This window comes from Xiphophorus hellerii, chromosome 5, assembly GCF_003331165.1.
Source record: "Xiphophorus hellerii strain 12219 chromosome 5, Xiphophorus_hellerii-4.1, whole genome shotgun sequence".
NCBI classification, from domain to species: domain Eukaryota; kingdom Metazoa; phylum Chordata; class Actinopteri; order Cyprinodontiformes; family Poeciliidae; genus Xiphophorus; species Xiphophorus hellerii.
Genome location: NC_045676.1, coordinates 10,852,694 through 10,870,043, shown reverse-complemented (window position 1 = coordinate 10,870,043; position 17,350 = coordinate 10,852,694). Strand labels below are relative to the sequence as shown.

Sequence of the window (17,350 nt, the reverse complement as noted above, 5' to 3'; positions counted from 1 at the left end):
CAAGGAATAGACACATGTGGAGCAGGGCCTAAAACAAAACCATAACTGAAGGCACATAAGAACAAATGACAAAATATCAAGTCCTCACTAAATGAAAGTATGTCTATATAAAAGAAAATAATCAAGCTGTTTTTTTCAAGGCTTGAAATTCAATCTTTAGCTGACAGTATTTGATATTTGGCATGTCCTCAAAGATGACAGCTTATGCTACTAGCTGGACGTAAGTGAACGATTGAACACAATGTCAGCAGAATCCAGATGATCAGGAAGATTTTTATTTATTTTTTTGCTTTAAAGTTCTTCCTATAAATTCTCATCCTATCTTTTAGAGACACTGAGGAAGAAAACTTAGGCCGCTTGTAGCTCCAATCTCCTTCTCTCAGTCACTACCCAAAGCTTGTGTGACCATATAGGAACTTAGCTCGACCTGTAAATCAAGACCTTTGCCTTTTAGCTCAGTTCTCTCTTGTCCATGAAAGATTGACTAGATTGATAGTCAATCTTGATAGGAGATTGATCGCCCCTATCAATTTCCTGCTCCATTTTTCCCCGTCTGTGAAAGAAGTCCCAAGATAAATCTCCTCCACTTAGGGCACAAGACCATAGTCTCAGATTTGATTAATTCATTGATATGAAAATAACTTTGAATCTATATCTGTAGGGAACCATGATAAACAGCATCATCATCTGCCTTGCAAAGAATCTTTTTTTTTAACCTCTTTTATCTCCACAGACTGTTTGTACTCAATCTGAAAAACACCAACAGAGCCAATAGGCCACATAAACATAAACAGGAGCTATCAGGGACAACATCCAGCTGTGGGGGCTCAACATTCACACGGTCATATCCATGAAAAGATAATAATGAAAGAACTGTAGGATAAAGAAGCATTTTTTTTCTCTTTTTACAACAGATTTTATTAAAAAAGGTGGCAGATATACAGTATTTTTTCAGTATTGCACATTTAATGCATTCAGTGCATCAGTGTGATAGGGAAAATAGTACAAATTGAGTCAGTACACAATGTAAACAAATACAGTATAAATCTAGTTTGTTAAAAGCTCAAAAATTTACTTGGAATTGTTATCAGTTATTTACAGAAGGATCTTCAGATCAGGAAAACATTTTTTTCAAACTGTCTCTATAATGCATAGAGTCCCACGACAGCAGCCAGAGCCACAAAGAGTCCCAGTATCATCCTCAGCATTGGTGAAATGGTTCCTGGGATCTGGAGTGTGTTACTGTGAACTGCTTTGGAGTTTGTTGAGCTTTGCTGTTGCAGATTTCCCGGCACACGTAGCATCTTCTGTAAGCCATCAAACACCTGTAAACCAAGTGAGAGAACATCAGCTGCTTGTGAGTGAACAAGCAACAAGATTAACTCAGGCTAATCTTGTTTGCTCAGCTGCCTGGCACCTGGCAGGTGATTCCAGTGCCCATCCACCGCCCCCTCCTCACCTGGATGTTCAACTCGAAGGCCCTCACTGCCTCCTCCAGCACGCCGTTCCTCTCCTCCTCCGTCAGCTCCACGCTGTTCATCCGGCTGCGATAGAGCTGCTTGAACAGGTTGGGGCTGGAAACGCCAGGGAAGGCAAAGAAAGACAGACCACCGGCGCTTTTCAACCCCATGGACTTCTGGGCAATTCGGCCAAGCACCTGCCCTCCAGACAGGTCTCCCAGGTATCGCGTGTAAGCGTGAGCAACCAAGAACTCAGGGTTTTCTTTGCCAATCTAAAATATATACAAGAATAAAGCGTGTTACCTCTCTCTCGCCAAATGTATCCTTTGTGATACAAGCATTTCTGTGACCTGCTTGTCTTTTCTCAAAAACTTATATATCGGATCTCGCAAAATACATTTCATGCATTCTGTGTAAAAATGAGAAATTTATGAAACATTAGTTTCTTTTTGTCTATGCCAAAACTTAACATATCAAGTTATATTGGGCCTTAAGATATGCTCTTCTCCTTCTCCTTTGCATGTGGAATGTAGAAAACCTACTTGTCTGAGTCTGTGGCTATATCTCTGAGTGGCGGCAGGGACGACAATCTTCTCCCTCCAGTCCGGTCCGTAGAAGAACTCCAGGTCCTTCTCGATGGACTTGAGCCGGGCCAGTTCAGCGGGAAAGTAAATGGGTGCAACAGCGGGATGGTTGGAGTTTCTGTCCATCTCTTCCTCCAACGCCCGGTAGATCTCATACAGGGAGCACAGGAGGAGCTATGGAGGAGGCAGAGAAGTGCATTTGGTTAACCCGCTGGAATCCAACCAAAATTTTATTTATCTCAGCCGTCTTGCTGTAGAGTTTGTCATTACCTTATATTGTTGAAGTGTAACTTGCCCCCGCTGGAAGCTCAGCATCAGTTCTGTGTTTTCTGCTCTGACATGACTCTCCTTGGTCACCTCTTTGATTTGTTCTGACAGATCTCTGTGTGAGAGAAAACAACAACGTTGGTTTTCAGGATATTAAAGAAAATCAGTCATATCTGGACAATGAAAAAAAAGTCCAAAACAAAGTTTTAGAGGTATGAAGGAAATAACAGTGGCTCAATCTAACCTGGTTACGGTCTGCTCTGCTGATTTCTGAGTCCTCTTTTCTGTTTCCATTGTGCTCCTAAATATGCTAAACCTGTCAGAAAATATGTTTATGAAAAATGTATCATTTTGCACACAATATCCCAACACTGAGAAGATTTAGAAAATCTAAACATCAGCAAAGGTTCTGATATTTGAATTGTGATTTACTTACCAGCTGTGATTAAGTCCTTCAGATGGAGCTGCAGCTCTCTATCTTGCTCTCTTGCTCAGTTTGAGAGCTTTAGTTCTTCTCCTTCTTTTATACAAGCTGCTTGTCTCCACCTCCCTCCCCCTTTGCCTCAATGAAAACAGGAACTCTGAGTCACAAACCGTCTGCTTAACATAAAATGACAACTTCAGCAGAAGCAGTGGGAGGGGTCGAGACAAACCATGATACAGCTGTTTTCACAAGTAGGCTTGGAAAACTGCAGAGGGAGGGAGCATGGGACATAGCATGAGTGAGGATTTTTTGGCAATTCCCTGGAGAACAAAGCCTAGGGCGGGCCGAGTGCAAAACATGACAGGGCAAATTTAGTTCCCAAAGTTGAATCAGAGGAGGAGCCAGTGCTAAGCATGACACTGAATATTTCTGAGATCGCCATGAGAGGAAAAGTTCAGACTCTAATGTCATACAAGCACAAATCACATGTTAATTCGTAGCTTTAATTTGAGTGGGAAGATGAGCAGCCACCACCGCAACAAGTTTTAGTTGACAAAACTAGTCACAACCTCATAATCGGCTTACAAAAATCCAACACGGTTAAGTGTAAATGTCATTTCTTTATCGAATCCCAATAAATTTCATTTTATGTAACACACAATTGAACACAACACAGATACATTAGAAAATAAATGAATAAACTACATAGTTTAGGCTGAATCTCTTGTAAAAATTAAAGGGTTATGATACAAGTTGTGAAGGAACTGAAAAATCCCTGATATTGTGTCTCACATCACCTCTTTTTAGGGAGAACTGATGATCTATGAATGACTTAAAAAGGCCAAAGTTGCATTGTGGAAGTTTACCATTCCAAAAAGAGAAACGCTGTCTTTACAAAAGACAGATAGAAAGATCTCAATCTTTGTGGCATATCTAATTTGCCTCTGCAGGCACTTCTTGAAGCAGCCACCCCAAAACCTCAGTTGCCTTGTTTAGGAACTTCCAGCAGACCTAATTGTCCTGGGTGGAATATAAAGATCCAGCAGTTCAGCAAAATATTTAAGTGTCAGTTTGTTAAAAGTTTGAAAAACAAACAGCAACATTGGAAATTACTCTTCATTAGCAGTGTAAGCCAGTGGATTGAGGTGTAAGTGTATATGTGGGCACACTAGCTGCGTTTCCATTTACCATAAATTTAAGTTGTGTTTTAAGTTAAAATTTTTAATAGTGCTCTTACTGATATTAGCAGAACATAGATTAAGATCTGCACACATTTGTAACACAGTTAGTGCTATGCTAGCTGTTAATATAGTGACTGATCAACATCACAGTATAAGGAATCCAGCTGTATAAAAACATGGATTACTTCTTCCAAATTCATTGACAGGCAGATGACCTTTGACCTTAGCGAGGAGTCTGAGTCAGTAAAAGCTTGACTTTATGATAGACATCACCTGCTGAGCGAATAAATTGCACCATCAAAGGTTAGACTGCTGTTTAAACAGAATATGCTTATGCTAGAACAAAGTATTCTGAATCTCTGTGTCATTTGGATTGAGAAACTGACAGGTCATATGGAAATTGCTTTTTGAAAGACTGCAGATTTACCCTACTTCCTGGTCTTTAACGGTAGAATATGCAGCCAGCAGAGAGAAACTTTTCCAAAAACCAGAGCTTCAGTATCAGTGTCACTTTATTATATTAATTATATAGTTTAATCATATTTCAAGAAATCCTATGGCTTTTTCAAATGAATGTCCTTTTTGATAAGTGCAAGCGAGATTTTCAACAACCTTAGTTATGTAAGCATTCCGTCGTATACAGCGACACCCAGTGGTCATGTTTATTATAAATCATGAAACATCACTCCAGACTGAAACGTGACTCAGCATTTTAGAGGAGGCGGAGCACGGAGTAAACATGAAACAGCTGTTGTTAGTGTCTACGTGAAGACCTGAGGTTCACCCCTGGGTTCCAGTGTGCGCGAGCCAGATTTGTGAGGTCATTAAAGTCGTGAGCTTTAAGTTATAAAATCAATAAAGAGTATTTTTCCACTTCAGAGTTTGCACTAACTTGTACGTCTCATAACAACGTCAGATGGTCTGACAGGACCACTAGTCCGCCGCGTTTCTTTTATTTATTAATAAATGTTGCGACAATCTAATGGCTAAATGAAGCAGAACATTGTTTTCATTGTGAAAATAAAGCAAGTACTCGATCAAAAATGTTCTTAAATCGCTTGTTTGTATCATAATTTGCTGGGTAACATGTTTGTTTGACCTGTTACCTGTAGCAGTCTTACCACTCAGTCAGGTCAAATCAAAGTGAAAGTCATCAGGATAAAGTTAAATCATTTACCCACTGTGAGTGTCACACAGCATGTCAGCTTACTCTGGTTAAACATGCGGGTCTTTTAATAGAAAACATTTGAATAACCTTTGAACTCTGGCACAGATTCAGCTGGTACAACAATAAAAGAGACAGGAAAGCCTCTACTTGCTTGTGACTTTTGTCTTTAGTGCACTTAATTTAAATAGCCATAATCAAAATTTTCTGATCAGCTTGAAATGAAATGATTCTGATGATCGGAAACCATCAGAATCAGGTGTGTTGCAGCACACCTTTTTTTTCTGACATAGAGAATAGCATCCAAAGAACCAATGATAAAAAAAACAACAACGGTCTAACCTGGTGGTGCCCAAATCCAGTTCTCATATCCTGCTACCTTTAGATGTGTCTCTTCTCCAACACACCTGTTTCAAATGAATTGCTTCTTAGGCCTCTGCAGAGCTCAATGGCATGTTGCTCAGGGATTAGTAGCTCTGGTTATCTCTGGGCTTGACTGCAAGGACTCTGTAAACCCAAAAGAGGAGCAGAAGGTGGATTTTCTCATGGAACTGAACAGCCTGGAACAAGCAAACCTGAATGCTAAGGAATGTAACCCTCATAAGGTGATTTTATTACTTATTTATTTTGTGACATTTCCTATAATGAACAGACAAAATAGGAATTGGTGTGTCAGTATGACCAAAATCTAAATAAATTAAAGGAATACCAGACAGAATCATGCTGAACCTTAGGTTTTCAAAATGCTGTAGAGTGCTGGCTACTTATGTTTTCCATTTATAACCTAAATGCCTTTTGATTATATCAACTCCACTGGAGGGAATGAGTGACACAGAAAAGGATGGATAAATAAACTTATGGAAAGTTTCATTAAGTGATCAGGTTTCTTACAGTCACCTGGCAAGTCGCCGTGGTAGAAGTGATGACAAAAGCAGCGGGAAGAGTTTTTGTCCTAAAGAGCAAAGAGTTTTCTGGAAATGTGAAGGTCAGAGATGACTTATCAAAGGGATATTTTAAAGTTATTAATAACCAACAATATAATGTACAGTAATAAATTATAAACACGGCTTGACATTTCTCATGCTCTGTTGCTTCATCTACTAAATTCTTTATTTCTATTTTTGAATGCATGTCACTCAGTCCCGTCGTAAACATGACAACAACAAAATGAAATTTCAGAAACTTTTGGTATCAGTGTGTCACCACTAGACTGGAAGTGGTCCCCTTTGAGCAGCTTTTTAAAAACACTTGATTATACATTTTCTAATGTGTGTATCTGAGAAATCATCTTTTTTTCATGTCAACAGACTGAATGTTTTCCAGTGATCTTGTCTATTTAATAGATTATTGTAAATACTATTGTATGATGGCAGCATTGTCTGTTAGAATGTTGAGTTTTTCTGAAAAACTGAGATTTATTAATCATCCTTAACATTATCTTTAAAAAAAAAATACTTATCTTTTTCAGGAACTAATTGGTTCCCCAACTGAGAGAACCCAACATGCTGGTAAGGACTCACTGTTGTGTTTCAACAGTGTTTAAATGTTTGGGATTAGATCTTTAATGAGATAATAAGAATATTAAATATGATTACATAAGTCTTTCATATCCTGTGTTTTCAAAATGTGTTGTGAAATGTGAGTTTTTGTGGGTTGTGAAATTGCTACAATTCCAGATAACATTGGAACAGAGTCTGAACCTCACTGGATGGAGTCCTCTTGTGCTTTCCCTATGCAATTAGCCTACATGTCTGAAGATAAATGGATGATGGAGGATCCGGAGGTGAGAACACACACTGTAAGAAAATTAGATCAAATGATTTCAAATTAGAACAGAATCTAATGTTTGATTCCAGTTAGAGACCAGGAAAACTTTGAAAATGGACTGATCCATGAAACTGCCTGCTGATAGTATTGTCACTTTACAAAAAAAATAAACCTTTTCAAATGAAATCCTTAAACGGTGATTTTTTATTTTTTATTTATTTATTTTTTAGAATTTTCAAGACAACTTGCTGCATTCAAGCTGCACAGTAGAGGGTGCTGTTGCTCAGGTATTCATGTATTTTTTTGCAGCAACAAATACTTCGTCATTTCACCTCCCGCAGATGCATATCCAACTATGTTTCTGACAGAAACATTCAAATCCCTCTGTGGGATTGTTGTGTCTTGACAACCACCAGGAAATGGCAGACAGAGATGTCAGCATGTCGTTCCCTCCAGTTATGAACAGCGCTGACCTGCAGGTCCCTTCGCCAGTCAGAGCCACTGCTGGTCCTGAGTTATGCAGCTTCGTAGCTGATGCATGCGCTCCCTTTGGTTCTTCAAGCAACTGTCCCTGTTGCTCTGACCACTGTCCAGTCAGCGCTGCAGCACACCTCCACCTCCTGGGAGAGTCCATGTCTCTCATTGGCAGCCATCTTGAAGAGACTAATGTAGGTAGATCAAAAAATGTTTTTGTAAAGAAATACAGTGCTTTGTAGACGTTTACCCCTAAGGTTTGTCACATGTTATGTTAAAACCACAAACTGATGTATTTGGAAACTAAAACAGGAATTTTAAACTGTTCAGCAAAAAAAAAAAAAAATGTTGCGTGCACATGTTCAGGTTCTGAGTCAGCGAGTCTTTTTTTAGGTGAAATATATGGTTTATTAGAATTTAGTAACAAAGACCAGAATTGTGTTGTGTGTTTTTTAAACATCTGGAACGTTTCACCACTATAAATTTATTTGTTTTAAAAGTGGTGTGCAATTAATGTAAGTAATTTTAATAAACTATTTTTCTTTTAGACACCAGTTGATTAAAAAAAAAAAGCACAATACAGAATTAATCCAATCTTTCTAAAGAGACTTTGAAGAGCCTGAGTTTGGCAGGCAGTAAAACATGTCTCTACATTTTCAGGGCTGAACAAGTACAAAAAAATGAAGTGGAATAGCTAGTGCATTGCTCCAACATATTCATGCCCTGCAGGAGTCATATCAGACTTTGTGTGTCTCTGCAGAAACGTGTGTGCATGTCTGGCAGCCTCTCTCTGTTCTTGGACTCTTTGCTGTGTGCTCTGGCTCCTCTAATGTGCCTCACAACACAGATACCTGAGCTGACTAGCTGCACAGAGCACACACTGGTGAGCAGGGCAGCACGCTCACACCAAATGCTTTGCACTGTGTATGTTCATGTAAAGGAAAATGTTATTATAAATTGAGGGGAAATTTCCTGTTTCTAACTTGCTTTTCCCTTTTAGGGCTCCACTCTGGAAAATGTTGCTTATATGATGCCTGGGCTTTAGATGAAGGTGGAAGACTCAATCCATTCTTCACCAAGATGATCCATGGATAGATGTGTATTTTTTTTATTTATTTTGAAATGTATTAATGCAGTTATTTAGGTTTAGTATCAACATTTATTGCATTGTTTTTGTTGTGTGACTAAATGATTTGTCTGGGCATGAAGTGGTGTAGGTGTTTTCCATTTGAGAAGTCACAAGGAGATCCTGTTTCACTGGGAAAAGGATGTGCTGAGTTCATATCCTGGTTCAGGTTTAGAAATTAACCCACCCTATTCTTATGATTAAAATTAATTTATTGAATCGTTGTGGATAATGTGTAAATAAAATAAAATGTTATCCAAACAATATGCAAATTATCTGACACATAATTGGGATCTTTAAAATTGGACCAGGTGTGAGTAAACATTTTGAGAATTTCCAACAAGACTCTTTTAAACTAGGACATACAGCCAGCCATATTTGTTAGCACACCAGTAAAGATGGGTATGAATTCTTAAATTATTCTTGAGGCATAACCTTACACTCAAAATATTGAACATTTATTTCTTCATTGGAAGAAATGGATAACTCTTTTTGAGCTACTCAAGTGTAGACTAAATTTTTGATTTTTTTTTTTAAATTCTGTGATTACACTACTGCAGCTTTTTAAAAGACTTTTTTAAAGACTTTTTGAACATTAACAGTGGCTAGATTTTGGAGGTTACTAAATTTCTTCTTGTTGGACTAACTTTATTTTTTTCATTTAAAATGAACTTTTAAGTTCATTTTGGTCTGCATGTCATTCAACATGATTCATTGAACAACTGTAAAGTCTTTGTCGCACCAAAAATACTAGAGGCTACTGAAAGCAGTACGTTTGTAAACTTGTACCTGAAGCATTTTAGATGAAATATGTAAAACAAAAATGCAAAGTACTTTTCCATTACTTCCTTTCTGATGAAAACAAGCAGAAGGTTATGTTTGAACCACTGTGTCCATGTGCTGTAAACTTGTCTGGTTTCTGACGTGTCCTCACACCAACCCATGCATGGAAACAGAATATTTTCTCACAGCTTACAGTTTATTCTCCATGGTAACAATAAAACCCTGAAGGAGATGTTCTCTGACAGACACCAGCAGTTCTGCTTCTTCGTGGGTGCGGCAGATAAAACTTAGTGATTCACATGTGTAGCAGGTTATAGCATCTCTCCGCCCCAAGCTGGAATGCTCTCCGCCCTGCAGACATAGAAACCTGTTGTGCACAAAAATACACAAATAATTGTGTTTGTGCATGCGTGGTCACAGCTGGGAGTGGTGAGATGGTAAACTTGCCCGCAGAGAGCACCTCACCTGAGCTGGCAGCTTTTAGTAGACTGCTGGGAAGCGACAAGCGCTGAAGCTAACTGGACGGGAATCTTCATTTAGGAACGACTGAAGAAAGTGAAACCTTTGTGTGAATGAAGCTTTGCAGACATCAAATACATGAGTAAGATCATTGTTTTTTCTTTTTCTTTTACATGCATGTGTTCTAAGGAAATAAAAGTTTTTAATGCACTGTTGAAGCCTTAGCAGCTAAAGACTGATTTATGTGGAGCATAAGTTTCTGGGCCATATAAATTTTTTGTTTCTGAGAATGTATTGTGGCCAGAGAAAATTTGGGTTCTGTCAGCATTTCTTAGAAAAGAAACGATAATAGTTGTTACATAAGGGTCAAGGTTTACTTGTATGCTTTTTAAAAAAAAATTTAACCTTTATTTAAGAGGCATACTGGCTTACAATTAACAAAACTGTAATTAAAAGATACAGATAATTAAAACATAGTGAAATTCACATAAGTATACTCAAAATAAAAACTAAATGAACTACTAGTTTGTTCATGAATTGTAACACCAGTGCACAGTGTAATAATGTCACCATCAGTGTTTTGTAGTCTGTGTGTACTTTAACATTTGTAGATGTTTAGTATCTGCATGCTAGGCTAAATGTAATGTCAAAGTCAGAGCAGAATGTAGCTGGACTGGACTGGCCAGGTGTGGCTTATCGAATACCTTGACATCAAACAGGTTGTGGCTTCAGCCTATTGGAGCAACGGCTTTCACTATCTTGTCACTTAGGTCACTTATGGATTTGCAGATAAAGGAACAACTAAACATTTGGGGGTGACGGTGGCTCAGGAGAGAGGCGTTCTTCCTGTAGTTGGTGGGCTGCCATTTCAAAACCCCTTCTTTCATCTCAGTTGTTGCATCCAATTGAGCAAGACATTTTACCCGCCTTTCCCACTGGTGGTGGTCAAGGTGTAGTGATATTTACTCAGGTAGTATGGGATTGGTCACTGTGCATTTTAGATTTGTCCTGAAATGTCACCAGAAAGCTAAACATCCCTCAGTTTAACTCAACATTAATTTAATCTCCTATCACCATATTTTGACTAAGCTAATTGTTTTTCATGTATGATCCTACTGTGGGGTCTAACACTTCACTACTTCCTCTTACAATGAGCCAAACACCATCCCTCTAAATGTGAGAAATATGGAAATGTCTTTAGAACAGATTTTAAATGAACAATTCCAATCCACTAACAGTTCCACAAATTGGTAGTGCTTGAAACAAATTGAGGGAAATATTCAAGCAGTAAGAAATGTTTTGTTGTGAATGTGGGTTCTATAAAATCATTGAATTGTAAATAAACGTTGCTCATTTGACCTACCACTCTATATCCTTTACATTAGACATGAGTGAATACTTGAGAGAAGGCTTCAATGGGTCCTCGGCCTCAGACCTACGGCTTCTTCTCTTGGGGAACATCGGGTGCGGGAAGACGTCGTCAGGGGACACCATCCTCGGCCAGCTCTCTCCCAGCAATTCCGACTCCTCCAGGATCTGCGCACAGCGGCAGGGCGTCACTGAGGGCAGGAGCGTGACCATTGTGGAGGCGCCAAGATGGTACTGGGTCGGATCCAACATAGATGACGACATCAAAAAGGAAACCGAGCGGGCCATGACCCTGGTAGCACCGGGTCCACACGCTGTTCTTCTGCTGGTGCCCGTTTGCCAGTTCACTGAGGTCTGCCGCTGTTTCAAAATTAATTTTTATTTCTTAATTCAAAATGTTGATGACCAGTTAAGATCACCTGTAACAATTGCCTTACACCAATTAGGGCAATGCACAGTCGAAGACTATGTAGTTGGTAAACATTCCCTTTTTTTATCTGCAGATAGAGGGTAGAGTTCCAGCAGAGCTGGAAAAGTTGTTTGGGACTGAAGTGCTGGATCATACTCTGGTGTTACTGACATGTGGAGACTATTTGATGGGGAAATCGGCAGAGGTAAAAGAAAATTAAATCTAGGCATGTAAAAAAAATTAAAAAGGTGATCAATAACTCATTAAGATACTCCCACTAGCACTTCCTCGTTTCTTCTTTGTTTTCTGTGCTAACTTACTTCCTCCTTCTACCCCTCATGCATTCATTAAATATTTCCACACCTTTAAGTGGTTTCATTTTACACCAATTAAGAAGAAATGCAAAGCATTGCAGGTCACAATTCATTCAGGCCTAATTCATCCACAGGAGTACCTGCAGAGAGAAGACCCAGGCCTGAGGCAGGTCATCGATCGCTGCGGAGGGAGGTACCACGTCTTTAACAACCGCCAGCGACAAGACAAACAGCAGGTTCAGGAACTGCTGGAGAAGGTGAGCAGATGAATCAGAAAATAATTAGCTAATAGTTAGTGCAGAGACTGCTCAGGCATTCTGTCGTTGTATCACTGTCACACAGTCAGCTGCCTGGAATGCGTGCTGTTTCATTTTGCATTGTTCAATACTGAAACTAGGATCCAAATGCAATCAGGTCTGGTTAGGTGATCTACAGGTATTCCTGTAGATGACTCCAGTTAATGAATATATTTGTTTTCCGGTTAAATGTTGTCATGGAGCTAAGGAACAGAACATTTGCTTCTTTGTAAGGACTTGCGTGATGCAGCATTGGAGTTGTCTCCCAAGCTAAGCTTGGATCTGTGAAGGATGATATCACATGAGAGTTCAGTGTGTTCCAGTTGCAAGTTGACAAACCAGTAAGATTTGAGATTTTTGTTGTGCTGCTTTGAGCAAACAAAGCAATGTGCTTTTTTGTGTTTGTGTGTTCAAACACCAAGATAACATCACAAATACAGATTAAACAACATTTTGTGTACAAGAAAAAAAGTATTTTGTCTACTTGTGAAGATTGGAAGTCCGGTGTTATTTAGAAATTTTAACGGAACACTGAATATATAGATAACGTTAAAACATTTTTAAAAATGTGGTTAAAGGGGTATTCATACTGAGACTATGGTCACAGCTGGCCTTGGTTCGATTTCCAACCCTGAGGCCTTTGCTGTCGCCCCAAAGGCAATAGTGCCAAAAAAGTTGTCAAAATGCATGAGAATAACTTCAACAGTAAGCAGCTGCCATTCTATTCATCAACAGATCGATGACATGGTCCAAAGAAGCGGGGTATTTTACATGAAAACAGCCCAAGAGAGGGAGCTGGAGAAACGGGTACTGGAGCGAAAGCGAGAGCTGATGGAAAGTTTCAAAGCTCAGAAGGAGGAGAAGAAAAAGCCTGTGGTGGTGAAGAGCGACCCAGACACGGGCGTCTCCGGCAGAGGAGAGGAAGCTATCAGCACTGTGGAGAGGAAAAGAGAATACAAAGACGAAGTAGAAGGACGAGTAGATGAGACTCAAGTTTCTAGTGGGCTTTGTTCATCTCCAGCACCTGAGCAGCCCTCACACTCAGAGCCACAAGAAGACACGCAGTTTACCAGGACACCCAGTTTCAGACTGAATGCAGGTAGGTGCTATAAAAGATTTTTACCCAATGTGACACCTTGTTTCAGCATAGTAGGCTAAAATGTTTTATTTTTACACAGATAAGTATCAAACTTGTCTGTTTTTCATTCTGTTTTGTGCAGTAAATTTACCCAGAGAAATCCTTCCATTGGCTTTGGTAAAATATGTGGTGAAATAATTCCAGCTCTTCCTGTTTCTCCCCTGTAGATGGAGCCAAACTCTCACAGATCTCAGAGGCCAAATCAAAGCCTAAATTGATCTCCACTTGTAAGTCTGACAACTGTTGCTTAAAGTGGTGGAAAAGTATTCACACCCATTGAACCTATTTAAAGTGTGTCATGTTTCAAAGCAGAATCTTAAATGTGTTTTATCAGAACATTTATGTCCCTGAACTGAAGGAAATTACTTTTATATTATTTTATAATATTTTTGCAAATGAATATGGGAATTTCCCATATTCTGACAAAACAAATCAGACTCCAATCATTTGTTTTGTCCTGTTTTGTAGTTGTAATGAGACAAAATACATAAAAACATTCCTATGTTATAGCAGTGTTTTCGTACTGTATATCTATTTAATAGTGGGTGGTGTGGTGGCCTATTTTACACTGTACTTTGAACAATTTTGAATTTTATTGGAGCAATAAATTACAGCAGTCAATCAGTGATGATCTCTTATGTATGTTGTAGATTTCAAGAAATGTTTTAATAGCAATATATTTCCAAGGATACACAATAAGCAGATGCCCAATGATTTTAAATTTTTTGTTGGATAATATTAAAATGTACCACTGATGTCTTACTTTACGAGTTGTTTTCACAAACATTTTTATAGTTCTATTACATCTGAATCACAGTAAATGAAATTGTTTTTACCATAATTGTTAATGTCCTTCGTTTCTCTGTAATTTGATTTTCAGTTCATCACAGAATCAACAGCTTTGAAGAGAATTCCCCTGATCCATCGCCCGTCTCGCCTCCTCATTCGCCTGTTTTCTCCTTCTCCTCATACTCCACACAAACCTTCGCCGCCTCTCCTTCACCCATATCCCAGTCCTCGACACCTCCTTCGTCTCCGTCTCTGGCGTCATCCACCCCTGAGGTTCGTCTGGTCTTGCTCGGTCTATCCGGGTCAGGGAAGAGCGCAGCTGGCAACACCATCCTGGGACAGGCAATGTTTGAGTCCAATTCAGGGAGCTTCACAGCAGCCACTCAGAAGTGCGAGAAGAAGAAGGCAATGGTTGACGGAAAAAGGGTTAGTGATTACAACCAGGAGAGTCAAGTTTGCGTGTGCATTTTCTGGATGTGATTCCATAAAAATATCCCTCCAACTTCCAAACTGATTCAGTTTTTCTCACCTGCAGGTGTCAGTGGTGGACACACCTGATTGGTTCAACTCGGAACAGACTCCAGATGAAGTAAGAGCTCAGATCTCCTCATGCATTGCTCTGTCCAGCCCCGGTCCTCACGCCTTCCTTTTGTGCGTCCCACTGGACCAGCCGGCAAAGACCGAGCTGCAGGCCCTCTCGGCACTTGCGAAGGTTTTTGGCCCAGAGGCAGTGCAGAAGCACACTGTGGTCCTCTTTACATATGCAGATCGACTGAGGGAAAGCGGCAAAGCAGGAGGCAAGAGCGTGGAGGAATACATCGCCAGCCAGAGGGGGGATTTGGTAAAGCTGGTGGAAAAGTGCACAGACAGGTTTCACGTGATGGAGAAGGGACAAGGTTGGAGGCAGAAAAAGAACGTGGCAGAGCTGTTAGAGAAGGTGGAGCAGACGGTGAAGGAAGCTGGAGGACAGTGTTACTCTAGTCCTGCTTTTCAAGAGGTGGAGGACCGAGTGAGGCAGAGACAGCTGGAGATAGTGAGGGAAAGAAAGGGCATAAAGCAAGAGACAGCACTACAAGCTGGGCAGCTCAGCACCATGAGGCAGCCTCTGGCACAAATAAATGAGGAGATAACAGAGGATGAGATTGGGAACACAAGGGATGAGGCAGAGATGAGTGTAAGCAACACAAGCATAGACAGCCTTCCGACTTTTACTCCTTCGACCATGTCACCCACACTCCTCCGTTCTATAATGGAGAAAATGGAGTCCAGTGGGAAGATGTTACCCAAACTGTTGGCAAACAGCTCAGCATGGGTAGGACAGGGGGCGAAACAGGTGAAGGATAGTCCAGTGTGGGGAAATGTTGGCAGTGGTGCCCAAAACTTCCAAAAGATAGTGGTGGACAGTTCTGTGTGGGAAAAGATGGGAGCTACTGCAGGTCAAATATCCAAAGCTGTGCGTAAAAGGGTTCCCCAGAAGTTTGTGGATGGTTCTGAGTGGGTGGGATCTGGGGCAAAAGCTGTGACTGCAAGTCCAATGTGGGAAAAAATGGGTTCAGGGGCCAAACTGGTCGCCAGTGGCTCAAAGCATGTCGGAGCTGGGCTCGGAACCGGAGCAAAGAAACTGGCTAAGAGCCCCATGTGGGGGAAGATGGGTTCTGGTGCCAAAACTGGAGTTAAACTGGTGGCACAGAGTCCCGTATGGGGGAAGATGGGTTCTGAAGTCAAATCAAGGGCCAAAATGGTGAAAGAGAGCTCAGTCTGGGGAGAAATGGGAAATGCTGCCAAACAGGTGCCGAAGACGGTCATCATTGGTGCAATCCTGGGTCTGGTTTTTGGTGTGATTTTGGCAGGCGTGATTGGTGGGGTTGTCGGGACAGCTGCTGGATCTGGAGTTAGTGAGGTGGTCCGGCGCAAGTTCAGCAAGAAAAACACATCAGATGGAACAAGAAACAGTCAGATATCAGTGGACAACAGCATCGATGGCACAAAACTCAAGAAAACAGAATAAAGGACTGGACTACTCATGCTAAATTTACAACAATGGAAAATTATCCATTGGGATCATCATCTTATGAAAAATTGCTTCAACGATTTTTCTGGCATCTATGCTTATTCTCTTATTATATTTTTGTACAGCTTTGTCCCAATATTTGTACATAGTGAAATCTGTGCATTTTGGTAATTAAAGTAGATTGATATTCAGATTTTTGTGTACATAAAAAAAAAATCACACATTCATTTAAAATTAAGTTTACCTAAAATGACTTGTTGTTGAAAATAAGTATCTAATTTTGATCTTGACAGAAATAGAAAACTTTTTTTTTTATTTTTGTGAGCAAAATAAAAATCTTATAATTATTTACAAAATTTGTACCTTTTCTTCAGAGGCCAAATATACAGGAAAAGTACGGTAATTTCTACTGTCATACTTAAAAAAGAAAAAGACATTCTTGGTGCATTGATGCTGTGGTTCTCAATCTGTGGTGCAAGCACCACTGGTGGTTCCTACACCACTAATAAAAATAATAACAATGTATTATTGCAACTATGACCATCTGATAAACCTCTGGGAGCCATTTATGACTTGAAAGTCATGGCATTTGGATTTTCCATTTATTTTTCATATTTGTAACTTGAATATAGAAATGCAATGCACCGTCCTTTAACCAAACATTCAGTAGTCCCGGTACACTGACCTTTACCCTAAACCTAACCATTACCAGTACACGGATAACCCTAAATCTAACCTAAACTCAATTCACACGAGTCCTAAACCTACCCCCTAACCTAAAAACAGCGCTTCTTCTCATAGGACCTGGGTTTTGGGTCCCATAAGGAGAAATCACGTGTCACAAAATAGTTTTTGCTGGAAATATGGGCCTTATCCCTACGCACGCCCACACCCACACACACACACATGCACACACATTAAAAACAAAAATAGAGGATTTTAGCATTTGAGGTGTTTTAGAATGGCAGCTCTAATCTTCAGTGTCTGAACAGAATGCATGCTTTGCAAACATGACAGGGCCTTTGCATAGTGTCAGGAAATGTATTCTTTTCACCAGTTTAGTATGTCATTAAACGTGTGAAATATGTGTCAATGATGGTCAGTTTTATCACAAAAATGTTAGAAGCTTTCCGCTGTGTCATTCTAATACCCCGAAGCGGCTATTTTGTTTACGCAATATCCAAAAAGTGGCGTCCTCTTTTGCATGCCGCAGTCCTGCCTGTGCTACCAAAAAATAACTGGCAGGTTAGTCGGTGCTTGGCAGATGAAATGAGGCAAGAGGTGCAGAATTTGTCTGGCATGGAGGAGAGGGGGTGGGGGCAAAAAACATTATCT

At 40.0% G+C, this 17,350-nt stretch overlaps 3 protein-coding genes across 3 annotated transcripts; 2 read left to right on the top strand and 1 right to left on the bottom strand.

Moving 5' to 3' along the window:
* Positions 1–891: 891 nt before the first annotated feature.
* hmox1b (heme oxygenase 1b) lies at positions 892–2,881 on the bottom strand. The gene is made up of 6 exons (XM_032561862.1): positions 2,748–2,881; positions 2,556–2,627; positions 2,315–2,426; positions 2,003–2,218; positions 1,460–1,732; positions 892–1,325 (listed from the first exon to the last, which is right to left on the bottom strand). The coding sequence occupies exons 2-6, from the start codon at positions 2,603–2,605 to the stop codon at positions 1,143–1,145; spliced, it is 834 nt and encodes a 277-aa protein (XP_032417753.1). The 5' UTR covers positions 2,606–2,627; positions 2,748–2,881; the 3' UTR covers positions 892–1,142.
* Positions 2,882–5,240: 2,359 nt separating this feature from the next.
* Positions 5,241–8,714, top strand: hmgxb4b (HMG box domain containing 4b). Its single transcript, XM_032564229.1, has 7 exons — positions 5,241–5,686; positions 6,550–6,589; positions 6,758–6,864; positions 7,079–7,135; positions 7,265–7,516; positions 8,083–8,205; positions 8,323–8,714. The coding sequence occupies exons 1-7, from the start codon at positions 5,498–5,500 to the stop codon at positions 8,365–8,367; spliced, it is 813 nt and encodes a 270-aa protein (XP_032420120.1). The 5' UTR covers positions 5,241–5,497; the 3' UTR covers positions 8,368–8,714.
* An 801-nt stretch (positions 8,715–9,515) lies between these two features.
* Positions 9,516–16,208, top strand: LOC116719878 (uncharacterized). Its single transcript, XM_032562642.1, has 8 exons — positions 9,516–9,832; positions 11,076–11,410; positions 11,562–11,672; positions 11,916–12,038; positions 12,813–13,176; positions 13,383–13,442; positions 14,096–14,430; positions 14,540–16,208. Exons 1-8 carry the CDS (start codon positions 9,829–9,831, stop codon positions 16,010–16,012), a joined length of 2,805 nt encoding a protein of 934 aa, XP_032418533.1. The 5' UTR covers positions 9,516–9,828; the 3' UTR covers positions 16,013–16,208.
* Positions 16,209–17,350: the final 1,142 nt, after the last annotated feature.

What these genes read in the sequence shown, in the direction of transcription:
- LOC116719878 (XM_032562642.1), top strand. An exon ending in CCGTTTGCCAGTTCACTGAG is followed by an intron (nt 11,411 to 11,561) that starts GTCTGCCGCTGT and finishes TTTTATCTGCAG; the next exon opens with ATAGAGGGTAGAGTTCCAGC. An exon ending in CAGTTTCAGACTGAATGCAG is followed by an intron (nt 13,177 to 13,382) that starts GTAGGTGCTATA and finishes TCTCCCCTGTAG; the next exon opens with ATGGAGCCAAACTCTCACAG.
- hmox1b (XM_032561862.1), bottom strand. Translation starts at nt 2,605, where the DNA reads ATGGAAACAGAAAAGAGGACTCAGAAATCAGCAGAGCAGACCGTAACC. An exon ending in TTACACTTCAACAATATAAG is followed by an intron (nt 2,219 to 2,314) that starts GTAATGACAAAC and finishes CCTCCTCCATAG; the next exon opens with CTCCTCCTGTGCTCCCTGTA. An exon ending in ATAGCCACAGACTCAGACAA is followed by an intron (nt 1,733 to 2,002) that starts GTAGGTTTTCTA and finishes TATATATTTTAG; the next exon opens with ATTGGCAAAGAAAACCCTGA.
- hmgxb4b (XM_032564229.1), top strand. Translation starts at nt 5,498, where the DNA reads ATGAATTGCTTCTTAGGCCTCTGCAGAGCTCAATGGCATGTTGCTCAG. An exon ending in TGAGAGAACCCAACATGCTG is followed by an intron (nt 6,590 to 6,757) that starts GTAAGGACTCAC and finishes CTACAATTCCAG; the next exon opens with ATAACATTGGAACAGAGTCT. An exon ending in GCCATCTTGAAGAGACTAAT is followed by an intron (nt 7,517 to 8,082) that starts GTAGGTAGATCA and finishes GTGTCTCTGCAG; the next exon opens with AAACGTGTGTGCATGTCTGG.